The sequence below is a fragment of the Capronia coronata genome, assembly GCF_000585585.1.
Source record: "Capronia coronata CBS 617.96 chromosome Unknown acBCG-supercont1.2, whole genome shotgun sequence".
Taxonomy (NCBI): Eukaryota; Fungi; Ascomycota; class Eurotiomycetes; order Chaetothyriales; family Herpotrichiellaceae; genus Capronia; species Capronia coronata.
The window spans coordinates 3,154,676-3,173,588 of NW_006912894.1; the positions used below are offsets into that span (position 1 = coordinate 3,154,676).

General features: G+C 51.1%; 6 protein-coding genes across 6 annotated transcripts; 4 read left to right on the forward strand and 2 right to left on the reverse strand.

Moving 5' to 3' along the window:
• Positions 1–1,358: 1,358 nt before the first annotated feature.
• A1O1_02801 (uncharacterized protein) lies at positions 1,359–3,404 on the reverse strand (the record flags this gene model as incomplete). Its single annotated transcript, XM_007723711.1, has 10 exons — positions 1,359–1,552; positions 1,671–1,828; positions 1,902–1,998; positions 2,059–2,074; positions 2,139–2,222; positions 2,275–2,371; positions 2,563–2,810; positions 2,875–2,952; positions 3,004–3,208; positions 3,322–3,404. 10 exons carry the CDS (start codon positions 3,402–3,404, stop codon positions 1,359–1,361), a joined length of 1,260 nt encoding a protein of 419 aa, XP_007721901.1.
• Positions 3,405–4,754: 1,350 nt separating this feature from the next.
• Positions 4,755–6,176, forward strand: A1O1_02802 (uncharacterized protein; the record flags this gene model as incomplete). Its single annotated transcript, XM_007723712.1, has 1 exon — positions 4,755–6,176. The coding sequence occupies one exon, from the start codon at positions 4,755–4,757 to the stop codon at positions 6,174–6,176; it is 1,422 nt and encodes a 473-aa protein (XP_007721902.1).
• Positions 6,177–6,569: 393 nt separating this feature from the next.
• On the reverse strand, positions 6,570–7,664 carry A1O1_02803 (uncharacterized protein; the record flags this gene model as incomplete). The annotated part of the gene is made up of 2 exons (XM_007723713.1): positions 6,570–7,535; positions 7,602–7,664. The coding sequence occupies 2 exons, from the start codon at positions 7,662–7,664 to the stop codon at positions 6,570–6,572; spliced, it is 1,029 nt and encodes a 342-aa protein (XP_007721903.1).
• Positions 7,665–8,662: 998 nt separating this feature from the next.
• Positions 8,663–9,763, forward strand: A1O1_02804 (uncharacterized protein; the record flags this gene model as incomplete). Its single annotated transcript, XM_007723714.1, has 1 exon — positions 8,663–9,763. One exon carries the CDS (start codon positions 8,663–8,665, stop codon positions 9,761–9,763), a length of 1,101 nt encoding a protein of 366 aa, XP_007721904.1.
• Positions 9,764–11,737: 1,974 nt separating this feature from the next.
• A1O1_02805 (uncharacterized protein) lies at positions 11,738–14,010 on the forward strand (the record flags this gene model as incomplete). Its single annotated transcript, XM_007723715.1, has 2 exons — positions 11,738–12,356; positions 12,410–14,010. 2 exons carry the CDS (start codon positions 11,738–11,740, stop codon positions 14,008–14,010), a joined length of 2,220 nt encoding a protein of 739 aa, XP_007721905.1.
• A 438-nt stretch (positions 14,011–14,448) lies between these two features.
• Positions 14,449–17,532, forward strand: A1O1_02806 (uncharacterized protein; the record flags this gene model as incomplete). The annotated part of the gene is made up of 4 exons (XM_007723716.1): positions 14,449–14,538; positions 14,589–14,891; positions 14,939–15,574; positions 15,622–17,532. The coding sequence occupies 4 exons, from the start codon at positions 14,449–14,451 to the stop codon at positions 17,530–17,532; spliced, it is 2,940 nt and encodes a 979-aa protein (XP_007721906.1).
• Between the last annotated feature and the right edge of the window lie 1,381 nt (positions 17,533–18,913).

Below are 18,913 nucleotides of genomic sequence, written 5' to 3' on the forward strand. Positions count from 1 at the left end.
AGTAGGGCGCCAACGGACGCAAGTATCATGCAGGCCACGCCAGTGCCCGTGGTACCTTCGAACACCCCTGTGAGTGCCATCGTGGCCAAGCTGACTGGATCGTCGAAAACAGACGTAGAAGTAGACGTAGAGTGATATGTTGTCTTGGTCAGTACAGGTCGTTCATGAAGGACGCGACGAGGTACTTGTAGCTTTTAAGCATCTTTGATATCGTAGACTGGAGCACGATGCGGTTCACTAGTGCTCTTACATTATCTATGGCAGAGCTCTTGCATTATCTATGGGGTTTCTAGTATCTATGGAGGCAGTCGGGTCTTGTCGGACATCCGATAGTATGCTCTCGGTTGTCCGTTAGCATCGCAGCCAATCGAGATAGTCTTCTCGTCTGGATGGCGGGAACACTAAAAGAAGCAGGGACGGCAAGCGACGGGCGGCGGAGAACAACCGGGCTGGTCAATCCCCATCCGCTTTCGATTGGTGTATGAATACGATAACCAGTCAGATTCGATATCATGGACCTGCTAGACGGGGCATTTCCGGACGCATGGGCCACGGAGATCGACGTAGACTTACAAGACAGGCCAGTGTTCGGGGATCGATTAAAACTGTGGCTACCTTGGTCGTCGTGGTCGCGACCCGCACGTCCTCCATACATCGGCGCACGAGGAAAGTTCCAGGACATATTTTCGGCCGTTGCTGCATATGAGATAGATAACGCTGTAATACCGGTATCATGGCGCTCTATCAAAGTAGAGATAAGAATACAGTTGTTCAGTCTCTCTTATCAAGAGCTCTATCCCCACAGTCCGGGCCATTTCAGTCTCTCCGATGCACACACAACCGTCCGCTACCCTTTATCAGCTGGTGATCCAGACATTGAAGACCTACCGGCGCTGAGTCTTGATATCAACTGACAACTGCCACTGATGGATGCGATGGTGGCGTGGGCTGGTGTAGATTGACGGAAACAACGGGTTGCGAAGTGTGCCTCCGTATCGCGATGGCATGTCCTCAAGCATCGTGATAATGGCGAAAGTGTGTCTAGCGTAGAAAGCGTGGTCATGGATATGCCAGCGTTCAACAGAAATTCATTCTTGTGGTTCGGCTCTATGATAGCAGAAGCCCTGCAGCTATCGGATTCTTTCCGTGTGTTGGCATGATCAGGATTTACAGATAACATGCTCCCAAATCCTTGCAATTGCCTTGGCTGAATCCTTAGGTATTCGCTTGAAACCATTGGCTTTATCGACATAGGTGACGCCAAACCGTGGACCGTAGCCACAAGCTCATTCGAGGTTGCTAAGAGGATTTTCCATCAGTCATTGTCATCCATAGCCAAAGGAAAAGGCAGGCGAGGCTCACTCCAGCAGACTCCAGCCGTGGTAGCCTTGTATTTTGGCGCCGTGGTTGATGACCGCGTCGCACAAGCCTTGGTTATAATCGGAATAGAATTGCTGGCGGTCCCTGTCATCGATGATTTCCTCCAAGGTCTTATCTGCCTCGTGTTCAACCGGAAATCCGTTCTCGTATACATAGATTGGCATGTCGAGATCTTTGGCGTAAGTATTCTAGCAGTGCACAAGCAGATTGCGGAAGCCCCAGCCGACAGTTGATTCGACATGAGCGTGTTGATTCACCTCAGTGTCACGGACTTGGTGTTTGTCACCTACCGCTATGCGGGTGGCCATTCTCTCCATGCTTGCCGATCAACTTGCCGTCCTTGACCCAAGTCTTGTTCACCTCATCCAGGGTCTGCCACCCGATGGAGTCCGCTTCTGTGTACGGCTTGCCGGTCGCATACATGGTGCCATAGTGGTTAATTAAGAAACTGTTATTAAAAGGCATCAGCCCGTTTCATCCATAGACCAAGATACGGTGGCGCGGTACAATAGGACACTCACAAATCCGCAGAGCCCTGGACTAGTTTCATCTCTTCGTCTGAGAAGCGCGGGAACAATTCACCCCAGGCTTCCCAGCCAACCGTTTGAGTTCCCTTGACTGTTTTATTCTTCGTTTAGGCTCAGAATATCCGTCAACAGGGAAGATAAGTACACTCACATATAGGATCGGCAAACTACTCACATATCGATGATCTGTCAGCAAAGGTCTGTATGTTTACGGGGATCGGAGGAACTTACCCAGCCTAATGTTCTTGCCACCGGCAGCTTGGCAGCAGCAATGGCGTTTGGAGAATCGTCGATGGGCTCTACCCACTCATTGTTCTGCATTTGATCAGCTGCGTTGTTCTCAGTCACGCTGTAATCACAATCTCACTAGAGCAATGCCAATGACTCCAGCTTGTGTTGGTTGGAATTTGCTGCGGTAGAGATCCACGGCGTAGGCATGAGTAAGTATAGAGTTGTGTCCGACTCTAGGAATTCATCTGTCACTATCTGTTCCTGAAGCAGGTTTCGCAGTTGAACCCATGGGAGGCTCCAACTTTCAACTTACCTCATGAAATCGGCTTTCGTCCAGTCCTTCACATGGTCCGACACATGGATTACCCATATATATGGCTAAGTGCGTTGTTCGCAGTGTCAGTCAAGTATGAGGGTCACCAACAAAGGAGAGTATCCCCATTGGCAAAGGAAATGAGAGGGGAGTAAATGTACTTCGTTGATAGTCAGCCAGCGCTTCACACGATCACCAAATCGTTCGAAGCAGATGCGAACATATTCGACAAAATCCTCCACCAATTGACTGGGATCAGCGGCAGCAAAGCCTCTGTAGCGGTCCTGTAGTGCTTGCGGGATGTCGTAATGGAGCAGTGTTATTGTAGGTTCAATGTTCGCATCCAACAACGCATTGATCTAGACGTAGTATTTAAAGGTTAGAAACCACAGCCAATATAGCCTGCACGAAAGTGTTGCTTACCAGGTTATCATAATATCTGATCCCTTCTTCATTAACCGGGTCGCTTTTACCTCCTAGATGATTTCGTACCGGTGAGTGCTGTGCGCGTAATCGACATTGCAATGACTGCTGGCTATGAAGCACACTTACCCAGGGGCTCAATGCGTGACCACGAAATGGAGAAACGATACGATCGAGCCTTGTCCTGTTGAAGCAGCTTGACATCTTCCCTCCACAAGTAGTATGATCTACAAGCCTCTTCACCGTCATCCGGGTAGTCCTTGAGGGCAATGTCCCAGATGCAGGTCCTCGACCACCATCAGAAGCACCGCCTTCGACCTGGTAGGCCGCCGACCTATTGGTTCCTATGTCAGTGCGAGGAACCCCCTTTTCCAAAAGATAAAGGGGGAAAGTGAAGGTCGTTTGCAAACATGAGAGAAGTTGGTAGCTAGAATGTAGCAAACATACGCGTAGCCATGAAGAAAATCCGCTGGCAGCACCCCAGCGTACTTTGGGTCGTCGGCGATGGTTTTGACATGTACCTGAGCCATCTCGACACAGGGAAAGCTGGAAAGCAGTCACTGTAAGCTGCTATTGTCATACCTTATATGTTTTGTACGGGAGTTGTAAGATTGAGTAGACAGCAAACAGTCCCAGTCGCTACGCCAATGTGAGTGCATATTTCCACTTTGCCTACCTAAAGGTCTATCGGGATGTGAAAGGTCGCTATAGCGGGCTGTGTCAGCGGGCAGGTCCCCAACGCTGGAGCCTTTGGCGATAGTAGGTACATATCAGGAGGCTACGTGTCTCCATGGACTATTTTAGCGCAGCAAGCGGAAAGCAACAAGCACGAGGGCCGTGATGGAATCAGAGAATCTAATCTGTACTGTGGTAGGTCGTCTTGAGATCGTCAGGGGTCGTGGAGCAGCAACCTGATAGCTAATCGGGCAGATAAGGAAGGACGGAACGAGACAACAGCCCATTCAAGTTCAGCTCGGCCAATAGCCCTCGTAGCACGTAGGGCGTCTTTCCCTTCTGGTCACGTTATTCCATCGCACCGGAAACGAGCTTCACTGGCCCTAACTGGTAAGCTTCTGTGGGACCCACTATTTGCGACGGGAATCTACTACCACCAATCAGGTAGACGAGATCTATTGAAGGCTTGGAGTGGATTTCACCTCTTAGATGCTTATCACACTGCAGTGGTGCACTTATTCCCCCGGTGTCTTCCGCGCCTGCTTTTAACCAGTACCTACTCTCTAGTCTTCGGCTATCTCGATTTTCTCATTATTGATCCCATCCCACTCTGGACTTCACCGCGTGCGTCTTGCCTCCATCTGTACTGCACGCCTGGTTGGTATGGATTCATGACATGCAGCTCCTCTTCTCTCAATGAAGACTGCCCCTGCCCCACGCTGAAAACGTAGCAGCGAATGGAGCCCAGGGAAGATGTAGCTGCTCCTCAGCTCCAGGTTGGAGGACTTCCGGGGCCTTCACATTCCATGATTTTACCAAGACCTCAGAGCATGCTTGTCCACCGAGCACTTGCTGGACACATACGCAGATCTGGCACCTATGGTAGCACAACTTCGGAGAAGAGACGACGAGCTGGCAAGCCAAAAACCCGGACGGGATGCCGAACCTGTAAGGTTCGTCACGTTAAATGCGACGAGCGCAGGCCTTCTTGCATGCGGTGCCAGAGCATCAATCTTCAATGTGACGGCTACGCAGCCCGTAATGAAAGACGCAACGAGACTACGCCTGAAGCCTCGTCGCCTACCTCTTCAAGGCCAATAGCGCCGCGAGTCGGACCTGCCCCAACTCCTCCGACGCCTCGGTCCCTGCCCTCTTCTCCCTCCCTTTCCATGCCTCTGTGTCGGACTGTTTCTTTCCTACCCAGAATGGTTACCGAACATGGCGTCTACTTTGACTATTTTCGCCATCAAGTGACGAACAACCTAGCGGGGTTCTACACCACAAACATATGGTCTCACCTTGTTGGCGGTGAATGTCTACAGGAAGATTGCATCCAGCACTCAGTACTCGCCATTGGGGCACTCATGCGTTCCATGTCCGAGGGCTTGCCTTCCTCTGGCGAGGAAGACCACAATACTGTGTCCCAGATGCTCGCGTTCGGTAAAGTCGCTGAGCAACATCATAGAGCGGCCTTGCGACATTATGGAAAGGCTCTCAACTTACTCCGTCAGCGCATCCAGTGCATGGTACGGTCGACGCCAGGGGCAGCCGTCACGACAACGCTGCTTCTTGTAGTCTTTGAACTGTTGCAGGGAAGACCAGACACGGCCCATTCCTTGGTCAGCTTAGCCATACCCCTTCTCGAGGGACGCAGCCCTCTCTTTCAGTCGAAACATGCCCCGCCTGCGAAAAGTGACCCTGATCCTGCCTTCCGAGACATGGAATGGGTCCTTCCGACCATTTCAAACATGCACCGTCTGTCACACTCGCTCCGGTTTCCGCATGAAACCATCAATTTTTGCACAACCGAGACCAATTTTGACTTTCCTGACCCCGGCTGTGACTCGATGTCGAAGCTTTTCACCTGCTGGGGCCGGTTCTTCACACTCAGCATTATATTTTTCCGACAGTCCATCTGGTACGAACTAGAGCACATGTCCGCAGATGTGCCTCCTTCTATTGCTCTACAGCAAGAGATGCTACTGTCTCACCTGCAAAGGTGGAAGCATATTCTCGCAGACTGTGCCAAAAGGTTACAAGTGGAGGCTGCCGGCAAGAGCGCTCTGCGTATCGTCCAAGTGCACTGGCTGTTGCTTGAAATTATGATCAGCTGTTGCCTCGATCGAGCTCAACTCATGTTCGATCGCTTCGAAGAGGAATTCAGCAGACTAATTGCTCTGTGCGTTGATCTTATACAGGACCCGTCGTGCTGTCGACGGCCTACGTCGGTTTTGCTTGGCGAGGGGCTCATCCTGCCTCTGTCTATAACAATTCGCTTCTGCCGGAACCACAACATTCGCATGAGAGCTATTGAGGCAATGAATCTGATCCCTGGTTCAATAGTTGCTTGGGACCTTCGAGATATGCTAGACGGCCTGCTTGGGGCGGTGCTGCTGGAAGAGCTTGGCCGGCTTTCTAATGGCTTTGTGCCACCTGAATCGAGATGGGTTTGGCTGGAAGGCGGCCAGAGCAAAGGGGGTGATCAGTTCGTAAAAGTCTATCAGAGGCTGATGCCAAAAGAAAAGGGCGAAATCGTCTTCAAGGAGTTGAGGGTTGATACTGACCTATTGCCGGAGATATGTGCTGTTGCCGGCTGCACAGGCGATCATTCCAGGGCTGAGGTGTAGCGCTGCAAGAGTAACATAGATCGATTTGTCCTGCTTCAACAGAAATGCGATCAAGAGTTTGGCGCAGTCTTCTCGCCCTCAACGGCTGTGACTTGTCTATCTTTGCCAATTAAGCACGCTGATACGATAAGAAGTCCAAGCCTGGGTAACCTGGAGTTCCTGGATTTTCTTCTAACAGTACACCCGTAGACAGGAAAAGTTGCACGACCAAGAGTCCCTTATTACAGGTTGCAGTCGTATTATTGTCTTGAATCATATTCTCTTCTGGTCTCTAGCCTACATTGATTGGAGGGGGCTATCAAAAATACGAATAAATCTGCTTTTGCGTCGTACTCCCATGCTCAGCATGTATAACTTGAGCCAATACCAAAAGCTATTGACCCCGAAGCCAGGTCAATAGGTAGCCGCCAGTCTCTGAGTCAGATAGTTTCCGCTATTTATCGCTGGGTACTTCTTGTCAGCATCAGTAGCATACGTCCCCGGCAGTGCTTCGATGAGCTTGTCAAAGTCTGGGTTGCAGAAATATGCCACACTGTATCGTTCAGGATACATGTCACTTTCTGGCTCACAAGGTGGTTGCACGACCCTATGGTTGGTGCTTTTGATCGTATCATTGCTCCATCTCGCCAGTAAGTCTCCTGCATTGATCACAATTGTATCGGGGACGGGCGTTGCCCGGACCCAGGTGTTCTGTGGCGACTTGACTTCCAAGCCACCAACAGCATCTTGAAATAGCAAAGTGACCGAGCCGTAGTCCGAATGGTGGCCCGCCCTGACCGCCTCCGTGTTGTCCTTGAAGACAGACTTGAGGAGCTGAGGGTAGTGTAGCAAGCGTAGGTTATTGTCTCCGCCCTTGGTGTATTCATCAAAGAAGGTCTCCGGAAATCCCATACCCACGGCGATGGCGCGCATGAACTGGATGTGGAGATTTTTGCACGTCAGGTGGAATGCTTTCATGACCTTCGTGAACTCCTTGCCGGGTTCATCGTAATCGGGCCAGTGATTTGGCGATCCTTCGACACCTTCTCTACCGATTTCCAAGGTTTCCTTATAGTCAGGATTACTTGCCCGAAGGCGTTTGATCTCCTCAGGGTCAGTAGCTTGTGTCACCTTCTCCCGTCCAAATGCGACATAACCTCTGTTTGACTCCGGCCGGTCCCACGCAAGGGCATCTTTCTCCTCTTCGGGGCGATCAAAGAACTTGGCTGACTGAATAAACACGGTCTTGACGGTTTCTGGCGAGATTCCCGAATTTGAGAGATAGAGGAACCCGCTTTTCTGAAATGCATTAAGCATTGCCTTGGCGGTGCTCTGCTTGGAGCTCTCATCTCCATGTAGGAAGAGGGAGAAGTCAATGACCTGTGAACTTGGAAATCACATTTCAGAATATTTCCATAGCGTTGCCGTGGTCAGGGTGGCACTTACGGGGATGGACAGGCCATCTTCCTCCACACCAGTGGCCGGTGCAGGCGGTGGTGTAGAAGCCATACTTTCAGAAAATGGATGACTGATCGGTTCGAGAACCCGAGGTCATAGGATGCAGGTTAACGCTTGCAGAACGAGAAGTAGCAATTTGATTAAATACATAGGTAGGTGGTCAAGCGCGGTCTGCGGAAGACGAAACCCCGAATTACCTCCAATGGATGACTGAGTGGACATTGGATCATGCAAGGCAGGATAAGAATCAGTGAGAGGGCGTTATGTATATCATCTTGTCCTGGCCCCACCCGCAAGGATAACAAAACGTTGAAAGATAACAATTACCAGCCATTACTAGGGTCTCAGCAATCGCTAACCTTCGTAATAGTAGAGGGTGGCCACCTAAGAAATACTGTACCATCCGTGCGTCCGCTTTCAGGATCGTTACTACCCAGTTGAGATCTTGTTGGAACTCTCTCGGGGTTTGAGGGTTATCCGGGGTTAGTGGGTCCATATCTGTATGCTACTATTGGTTGTCGTATTCGACACCCAATAAAATTGTGCCAAATATATGCCCCTATATAGTCCAAGAATAAGGTCCTTCCCCACCTTCACAAGCGCCGATAAGACTCTCAGTTCATCGCATTCTAAGATGGCGCAACTTGTAGCGATAGTGATGAAACTGCCAATTTGATAGTGTATACGACAGCCACTCAGGCTTAAGACCCTTTTTGCAAAGCAATGTCAACTGTTCTCGCCCAGCCCCTCGCGGCGACCGCGAGTTCTGGATAACACTCTCCACCGATAAGGTAACAGGGTACCGGTATGTCAATAATGTACCATGTGCACAGCATGAAGATCCTTTTCCTACTCCCTGGGCGAAACATCACTCCGAATTTCTTCACTTCAGGTATATTTGTATTGCAGGATACTGAGACCAGTTCCAAAACTCATATCTCCCAGTTTACTCTGCTTTGACCTCCTACCACACGCGGCTGTCTACCACACACATTCCACCGCAGGCGCCTCCCCCCTCGTTTCTCATCTACACGTCTATTGTAACTACAATGGCTGTAAAACACGCCACTCCGGTCACCGTCTCCCTCGCCGACCTCGGATCCAATACAGTCTCTGCTGCAACTCTAACGCAAGCATTTGGTCCTGACTCCCTCGGTATCCTTGTCGTCCGTGACCTCTCACCGGCGTTCCTCCAGCTGAGGCGCCGCGTTTTGCTCAATGCCTCCCATCTCGCTGCCCTACCCTCCACTACTTTACTTCGTCTCAGGAACCCGGATGCGAAATATTTGGTGGGATGGTCCCACGGAGTCGAAACACTAAGTCCCGGCACCATCGACACATCCAAGGGCTCTTATTATATCAACTGCGCCTTCTACCAAGATCCAACCCTCAATGGTGCAGATGGCATGAAGTTTCCTGGTTTCGAAGAGTATACGGCGGCAAATATATGGCCGAACGATGTCGACATTCCTGGGTTTCGGTCCGATGCCGAAAAGCTCATAAGTCTGATCATAGACACGGCTGTGCTTGTGGCACGAGCGTGCGATCGATTCGCGAGCGCGGAGATAGAAGGTTATGAGGCTGGGTACCTTGAAAGAGTGGTGAAACAGAGCCAAACGACGAAGGCGAGACTCTTACACTACTTTCCTATTGAGCATGCGGGGATTAATGGACACCCGAATGGAGTGAACGACAGCATGGCAGAGGAAACGCAGAAAGAGGAGAACGGGGTAGACGATTACTGGTGTACAACTCACCTTGATCACGGGTGCCTCACAGGGTTGACCAACGCTATGTTCATTGATGAATCCTCCGCAGAGCTCCTGGAACTACCGACACCACCAGATCCGACTTCAGGACTATATATCCAATCACGCTCAGGCAAGGTACACAAGGTTACTATTCCAGAAGATTGTCTGGCATTCCAGACTGGAGAGGCACTAGAGTTGATCACACAAGGGAAATTCAAGGCGGTGCCGCACTTCGTGAAGGGAGTGAATCCGATGAGCTGCACACCTGGAAGCAGAATTGCTAGAAACACATTGGCAGTGTTTACCCAACCGAATCTGGATGAACCGGTCGATCTGGTGTCGGGGCTGAACTTTGGCGAGTTTGCAAGAGGTGTGGTCAAGAAAAATACGGTGCACTGAATCTAAAGGGGCATCTGCATCTCAACTGGAAACTCAAAAGTATGGCTTCGTGAGTACACAGTCGGTTGTAGATACCTAGGTAGTGAAAGAGTTGGCTTTACTCCACGAGCCTTTCGCCGAAATCGCAGTGCCCTTCAAACGTACCTTAGCTTGCTTATAAGAGACTGAAGTGGGTCAGGTTCAAGCTTAACCAATCATGTCGCAAGATACCCTATTGATCGGAGGCTTCCTCGGCTAAGGCCCCTACAGCCACATGGCGCCGGGCGGCCCCGTGTCAGGGCCTGTTTAAGGGAAGGTAGCTACGTAGTACCTACCTTAGTGTACGTACTATCTCGCGGTGAACCCTAATCACCAAAGAGTACGGCCAATAATAAAATGCTTACCACCCCAGCTGAAAGCCGGGATGGCGCGTCCATTACGTGTCCCCGACCGTCGCGTGTCGAGTTATCAATCTGGAACGAGCGACCTGCCGCCAAAAACGGAATGCTGCAGATGAGCGCCCTGACTTCCATCGAGTAGTACTTAGTAGTATCTAGTTCAGCCTTTCTTATCCGGTGCTCAGGATTCCTGAGGCATTCTTCAACCAGATATACAATTCTCATCGTCGCGGTCAAGCCAGCTTTGGGACATACCTCCGGACGCCATCGACAAGGCAGAAGGTAACATCATACGCTATCAGTACTATCTTACACATCGACAAAACAAACAGCCGTCTTCCCCATTCGAAGGATCACTGTCAACCCTCTGCCAATCACCTACCTAAGAAGGTATCAGCCCACCAGCCCGTCGCTTGCCTGACTGTCCTTTAAGTCAACACGCTGCACCTTCGCCAAAGTCACCGCTGCAAGGGTCCCAGCATCGGCAGTCAAGCACTGCCATCACGGACAGATACTCCTCATCAATGTTTTGTCCACTCTTTAGGTATGGATTGCCATATGTATCACGCGCTTCATTGCGAGTCACCACTACCAATTGTGCTATCGCCTCTGTTATTCGAACTTCCCCTGCTCTCTCACTGGCTCTGTCTTGTGCTATTCGGCGTGTAGAGCGCACGAGTGCGTAGAGGAAACTCTCCCTTCAACATCAGCTGGCCAGAACATTATGTAAGCACCGATGTACTAAGAGAACGAGGCTCGAGAGGCACTTGCGGCATTCTTGTCCTTACGGAATTTCACCTGCAATTATCCACCGCCCACTTCGGCCATGATTCATGAAGAAGCCTGCTGCTTTACATAAGGTAGACACTGGATAGTACGGTTAGTGATTCATCTACGTAGGGAACAGCAAGAACGTTCTCAGCTAGTACTAGTATTGTCTAGGCGAGTACGGTGCGTATATGGGTATGTGCTGTTGGAAGAGCATACTTGGACGATGACTACCACTCACGCCGTGGATGGGTGGCACACAGAACAAATTGTTGAAATTGGAGCCGTTACAAATCCGCGTTAACAGTCGGTCATGCTGGTCACAAAGCTCGCAGCACGGCGCAGGCTGGATAGTGGAGGGGCGCGGGCATAGTTGGATGGTCCCTGCGCCTCCCGGACTGTATTCAATCGCCAGCCAAAGCGGCCGCAGGACGGACATGCAAGCCCTGCTCCGGAATCACGCTATTTGAACCCTAAGATAGTACCTGTAGGTAGGTACGTACTGTATTATTGTGAGGTCTCCTCCCTATCCTCGCGTCCCATTGACGCACGCACAGCACGCAGTTCAAGTTCTCGATTATTTCATTCTCTTTACTGCCTTCTCAATCACATGCATTGATATTCTTGAACATAATCGCCTCTCCTCTGTCCATAACGTTACCTTTACTCACGGCCACCTTTGCGTGCCTATCTCTTCCGAGTCGGATGCCCTGTCGCCCTAGGGCGCCGCCTTCGACTTTCGGTTGAGGCATCCCACGCCGGAACCCTACTGTTCAACACGAGTCCTCAATGTGCCAATGGCCTTTCAGCGACAACCGTTCGCAACACGATGCGCTTCGCGAGATCAATTCAAACACCGCTCCTCGCTTGGTTGATTGAATTCCCCATTTTGATCGCAGTTGGTCTCCTTCTGCGGCCTTGTCGCGCTACCAGGCCACCCCCTCAACCCATTGTCGCGACAACGACCACCGATTTCTTTGGCTACGATGGTCTATGGTCTGCCGTCAGTATCCGCGTTGGTTCGCCAGAGCAGTGGCTGTCTGTTCTTCCGAGCACACTGAGCCAGGAGACATGGCTGGTAGGGCCCGCTGGCTGCGATGGGACCTCTACATGCGAGTCAAAAAGAGGAGGCCTGTTCTACGCAAACGGATCTTCTACATTTCAGCCGAGAGGCTTCTACGACCTGAATTTCGACTCTCAGCTTGAAACTTCAGGAGTTGGGTACTATGGTCTGGACACCATATACCTCAACGATGTGGCATCCGTTCCTGATCAGATCATTGCAGTGGTCAATTCAACTGATTACTGGCTTGGGAGTCTGGGTCTCGGGGCCCAGGAAACACGATTTGACGGCACAGAGAACTTTCTCCCTCTCTTGTCTAGCCTGGTGGAGAATGCGAGCTTGATCCCCAGTCACAGTTATGGCTACACAGCGGGAGCTTACTATCGTAAGTTCTGTTGCTGTTCATCTCAAGTTGTGTCTGCTAAAAAGGCACAACAGGACTCAAGAGCGTTCCAGCTTCGTTGACGTTTGGAGGAGTCGACGCTAATCGATTCGTTCCAAACAATATTACATTCTCGCTGAGTTCGGACTATGCGCCCGTTGTTGCTGTAACTTCGCTATCGGTCTCATGTTCGCCTTTGCAAGGCGACTCGTTACCTTCCAACTGGGTATCGAATCCGGAGACACTTCTCGCCAGGCCCCAGGCTGCTTTATTCACGATTGACTCCTCCACGCCATTCTTATGGCTTCCAGAAACAGTGTGTGATTCCATTGCGTCCGCACTCAATCTGACTTACGACGACAACCTACAACTATATGTTTTCCCGGATGACAACAGTTCATCTCCGGATGCTCTCGCAGCTTGGAACCTAACCTTTAGTTTCACCGTCACTGATCTGATTGAATCCTCCGACGCCATCGAACTAACGTTGCCGTACGAGGCATTCAATCTCCAGCTATCTTATCCTTTTCCAAATCTAAACGCTAACTTTACGTCACCGCCTACTAATTACTTCCCATTGAGAAGAGCGGCTAATTCGACCCAGTATACCATCGGACGTGCTTTTTTACAGGAGACATATTTGATGGTGGATTATGAACGCAACAACTTTACCATCTCGCAAGCGGTATTTACTCTGGACGCGGTCAATAATGTCAACCTCCAGTCAATCTCGCGACCTGATAACAGCATATGGCCTGGACCTGACCCCTCAAAATCATCCGGTCTTTCTACCGGGGCAAAGGCAGGAATCGGGGTAGGCACCGCGGTGGGCGTTTTAGCAGCCCTGATGCTTATATGGACGTTCTGCCTGAGGAAGAAGGTCCCCAAGAATGGTGTCTCTGGCAAAAAACCCAAGGGAAGAAGTCTTCTTGGTAGATTACACCGTCCGCCAGGGTCGAAGATCTCGGTGTCTGAACTGCTTGGTGACAAGCGCCATCCCACCGAAGTCCCTGCAGATCATTCAGCTACTCGGTTCGAGTTACCGGGAGATACGCCCACCGAAATGCCTGCTGCACCAGTACCGCCGAGCTTCCTCGCAAACGGCCAGGCAGGAGGCCCAGGAGGGTCCACCGCGTTAGGTAACGTCCCCCGGGATCCTGCAGAGCGTGAGCACCGCAGATCGACGTGTAAAGACGACGACATAACTACCAGTGATTTATCTGGGTCTCCTGTACCGCCATACTCACCTCCCGAACTCATCAACAACCGTTTCAGCAGCAGTGTGAGTCCATACAGCTTCATGGATAGCCGCGGGCTTGGAACACGCTTTTCAAGCGAGCAGGGCATCAGCCCAGTCGGCGCAAGTAGTGGACACTCCCGGACGTCAAGCAACGGTAAGACCGGGAGTATGCCGAGTCCTGTGTCTCCAGAGGCAACCTCGGGGCTTGGGACAGCAGGCTCGCAAGCGCCGCACACCATTCCTTTACAGAACGATACTCTCATCGTACCACAGCTACATGGACGTCCGCCGTCGCGCTCGCCGAGTACTGGAAGCAGGTTCCGGGAAGAAGGCCTGGGTGCTACCGGAGAAGAGGAATCCACAGGAACACCGGCACGGCATAGTTATCAAGGTCGGAGATTCAGCTGGGAACAATAGATCTTCATGATTGTGTATATGCTTCCCTTGATGATGATGATGATCGGACGATCTTTCACATTCTGTAACAACTAATCAGCCTTGTTGAGAACAGTGGCCTCCATTAAGAGACATCCAGACCTGTGCTGGACACTACATACCTACATGTAGGTAGTTGGTCCCCCAGTACGATACTTGGCTCACTACCATGTTGACGCCATTGAAGTTGGTTAGCGGGTTGTGCAGGTGGTAGTAATGCTCCGCCGGATATGCGCCTGAAAGCAGAGTGTGCATCGCATGATCGACACTGCGTTGCTCTCACCAGCATAGAGTATGTACCTCTACCATCTTGGAATTCCTGCCTTCACCGGAGCTAGTCAACGGTCCACCTTGCAACTTAGATGCTGCTCTGGGATGGACAATCTCATGTTCATACGTAAACACACAGTGTGAGAAGCAATGGCGCTCACGAGCTGGAAAGAATTCCCTTTCTTCAACGTCACTCAAGTGCCTGTCCCCGCCGACGAGGACGGGTCGTATGTCTTTGATGTATGTTTACGGACTCTGTGCAATGTTTTACCGCCTAATGCAATTCACAGAATGATGTTGTTTCGTTGACGACTGGTTACGACTCTCTCTTTCTTGGAAACTCCGATGGCTCGGTCCGCATTCTCTCTCGTGCTCTGAAAGTCGTCCGGAGCTTTCGAGCCTCAGACGTCGCAGATGCGCCAGTCACCCATTTGAGGCAACTCCCCAATACTCCCATCCTCGTTACCATATCCGAAAACCTGTCCAGCGATCCCCTCCTCAAAGTTTGGGCTTTGGACAAGACGGAGAAGAAGACGGGAGCCCCTCGGTGTCTTTGCACGATTGCGGTCCAAAATGGGAGGAGACAGTTCCCCGTATGAACACTGGCTCTTGGTTGTTAGCCCAATGCTGAGATTTGCAGGTATCGGCCTTGGTGGTCTTAGATGACTTGAGTCAAGCCGCTGTTGGCTTCGCTAATGGATCTGTGACTGTCATACGGGGTGATTTTGTTCACGATCGAGGGACGCGACAGAGAACAGTCTTTGAGTCGGAAGATCCGGTGACAGGCTTGGAAGTCAGACAAGGCCCGGTCAAAGTACTATACATTGCGACAACGGCCAAGATTTGCAGTCTCATAATATCCGGCAAAGGCCAGGGTCAACCAGTCCGAACTGTCGACAATCGGGGCTGTAATGTTGGCTGCATGACACAAGATGTTGAGGGTGAAGACATCGTGGTTGCTCGAGAAGATGCGATTTACTACTATGGTCCGAATGGACGAGGGCCCAGCTATGCCTTCGAAGGCCCAAAGAAGGCTGTGAAGATGTACAAGGAGTATGTTGCTATCGTCTGTCCACCACGTGTAGCACAAGTTTCCAAATCCAAGACCTTCAGGAAACTTGGAGGTGACGAGATTGATCAATTATTCAGCAGCTCTTCTTTCACCCTACTTGACACCGACCTCAAGTACATCGCCCACAATGAGTCTTTGCCTACGCAGGTCAAGGACGTTTTCATGGAATGGGAAGAGTTATTTCTGCTGACGGTGGATGGCAAGGTGGGTTCTGACATCAACGAAATGCTGCCTTTGCTAAGCCCGTGCAGCTGTATAGATATCAGGAGAAACCCCTGCAACAGAAGCTCGAAATTCTGTATGAGCGGCATTTGTACCTCTATGCCATCAACCTCGCACAAAAGTCCGGGGCCGACAAAACCCAACAAAATATCATTTTCCGAAAGTATGGCGACTACCTCTATCAGAAGGGCGATTACGACACGGCTATGCAGCAGTATCTGAGAGCCATTGAGAATACCGAGCCCTCGCAGGTCATTCGGCGCTTCCTTGACACCCAACGAATACATAACTTGATTGATTACCTCGAAGAATTGCACGAGCACGACAGGGCAACGGCCGATCATACGACATTACTCTTGAACTGCTACGCAAAATTGAAAGATACAGAAAAACTGGACGCCTTTATACGCGCCCCTGGAACTGCAAAGTTCGATGTTGAGACCGCAATCGCAATGTGTCGTCAGGGAGGCTATTTTGACCAAGCTGCATACCTTGCCACGAAACACGGCGAGAATGAGTTGGTCATCGACATTTTGATAGAAGACTCCAGGAAGTACGCTGAAGCGTTGCAGTATATCTGGCGTCTGGACGCCAGCTCAGCATATCCGGTGCTGATGAAGTACGCACGCAGCCTCATTGAACATTGTCCTGAAGAGACGACAAAGCTCTTTATCGAGTACTATACCGGGCGTTACGCGCCGAAGAAGGATGTGCCAGCCGTGTCGGAGGTTCAGGCACAGACTGGTGGAAGCGCTTTCCAAAGTCTCTCGGCCCTTTGGACCCTACCCTTCATGAACCGATCTTCCGTTCCAGATGTCGCGGCTTCGGCAACAAGGGAACAGACGGACAGCGATCAGACTTCAGAGCCTGATGGGCTACGGCCCGCCGCTTACACCGTACCACGGCCCCGGAGCGCCTTTTCTTCGTTTCTCGCTCACCCCTCTAAATTCATCACCTTTCTGGAAGCTCTCATACTCCAACCGAACCTGTCGAAGGAGGACAGCTCGGACTTGTCGACCACGCTTTTCGAAATGTATCTGGAAGCGGCAAACTCGGCCACAGACAATACAGAGAAGGAAAAGTGGCAGGTGAAAGCCATCAGTCTAATTGCTGATAACAAAACAGAATCGCTTGATGAGTCATCGATTGATACTTCCAATGTGCTGCTGCTGTCATCTCTTTCCAAATTTCCAGCAGGAACAACACTTGTGCGCGAACGGGAGAATTTATATGCCGACATATTCCGATCGTACACATCTGCAAAGGACACGTCCGGCGCTATATCATCACTCAGAAAATACGGCTCCAAAGATCCGTCGCTCTATCCGCTTGCACTTGGTTATTTCTCTTCGTCGGCCGAAGTATTGAAAGAGCCAGGGGTCAAGGAAGAACTCCAGAATGTGCTCCGCAAGATCGACCAGGAGAACCTGATGGCGCCCCTTCAAGTAGTAAAAGTGCTGTCGCAGAGAGGCGCCGTGACCATGGGTATGGTCAAGTCCTATCTTTCGGATAATATTTCCAGAGAGCGAAAGGAAATCCAAGCCAACCGACGTCTGATCGACTCATACCGCACGGAAACCGCCTCGAAGAAGTCCGAACTTGCCGATCTCGGGTCGAAGCCGTTAGTGTTCCAAGCGCGGCGGTGCTCATCCTGCAGCCGAAACCTGACCCTACCAACGGTCCATTTCATGTGTAAACATTCATTTCATCAAGAATGCCTGAACAAGCCGGGAGCAGGCATTGATGAAGATGACAATGTCGAATGTCCTCTTTGCAAACCTGGCAATGACACGATACGCGCTATCCGACGGCAGCAACTGGAAAGCACCGAGCAGCACGATTTATTCAAGGCAGCATTAGCGAGGAGTCAGCATCGGTTCGGTACGGTCAGCGAGTTCTTTGGGCGAGGAGTCATGGGAACCGCACCTGCCGGGGATTGATTTAATGGGATGGCATACTAAGTGACTGCGATAATCCGCCTGTGCTTGTAAGATCAGTCAATAGACAAGACACAACGGCCGGGCATACTTTCTGTATCTGGAATTGAAACAGAACGTAAACATGACTGTTGAAGTCGTTGAAGAACGGCATGGCAGTATTACTGGCTACCTTGTTATGCAGACACATTCTCAGGTGGCCATGGGTCGCACTCATGTGCAATAATGAATCACCCCACGGCTCTCAGATTCCGAAGCCAACCCTGACCCTGTCTGAGACCCAAGTCTCAAATCTCAGCCGCACTGTGGCCAAAACAAATGAACGCTGCAGGGTCAAGTGCTAAATTAGGTACGGCGACAGAGGTGTGGGGATGCCAGGTGCTCGTAAATGTATAGTGTTTGGCTTGTCTCGGTCAGGCTCGAGGGTTGGTGGCCGTTAGTACCTAAGATTTTTATCTGGTGATGCTCCCGGTTTCCGCCATAGGGCTGCGTTGCGAGCATCGATCAAGCTTGACGGGCGTGATGGATGGATGGTGGAGTGGAGTGGCGGTAGTCGGCGGGGCGCAGACAGACTGGTCGTGATGGGCGAGAGGGAGTCCAGAGTACAGCGTGGCCAAGCCAAGGCGCAACATGGCACTGGGATGGCGGCGCAAAAAGACATCTGTCCTAGGGTTCCTTCAGGCTCTGAACCACTGGATTTGCGCAGTGGCTGGTCTGATCAGACTCAGTACGGATATGAATATAGCTGGACGCGAGCCATGCTTCAACTCTAAAAGCACACTGCTTGTTGCTTAGATGAAAGGGACAACCCGACCACGTAGCAGGCAAGTTTAAGCCTTCAATGACGAGATATCGACAGGGACGCCCGAGTTGACGAGGATGCGAACCCAATCATGCGGCCTCGTCAGCCTGTCTTGGGCGTGGATGTTGTATCTTTTGACATCGCATGTGGTGTTGTGCTTGTCCCTTTCCCGCCTGACACGGCCTCATGAATGCAGTCAACACAATGCAGCTGCAGGCACATCCCCAGTAAGCCAACCATCTTAGGCACTTTAAGTGGTGGTGGTAGGTACGGGAACCATGAGGAGTGGCTAGGGAGGCTGCGTTGAGCGACCTGGCCCTTCCGGTTGCCTCTCACCACCGGGCAACCTGAAGCAGAAGGATCATCACATCCAACATGTCACTGCATAACCCCCTCTTCCTGGTTATCTTTCGGGCCTAAAGTAGAGTGAAAATAATATTGTTGTCCCTCCTCTTATCGAGGCCGTCCATTATTCACTTCGATTCGGAGGGTTCCGATTTCGCTATTCGAGCGTGGCAAAGAAGCAGACGGGCGTGGCAAGCTTTTGCGGACAGTTGTTGTCAGCTATAGTCATCAAGTGAG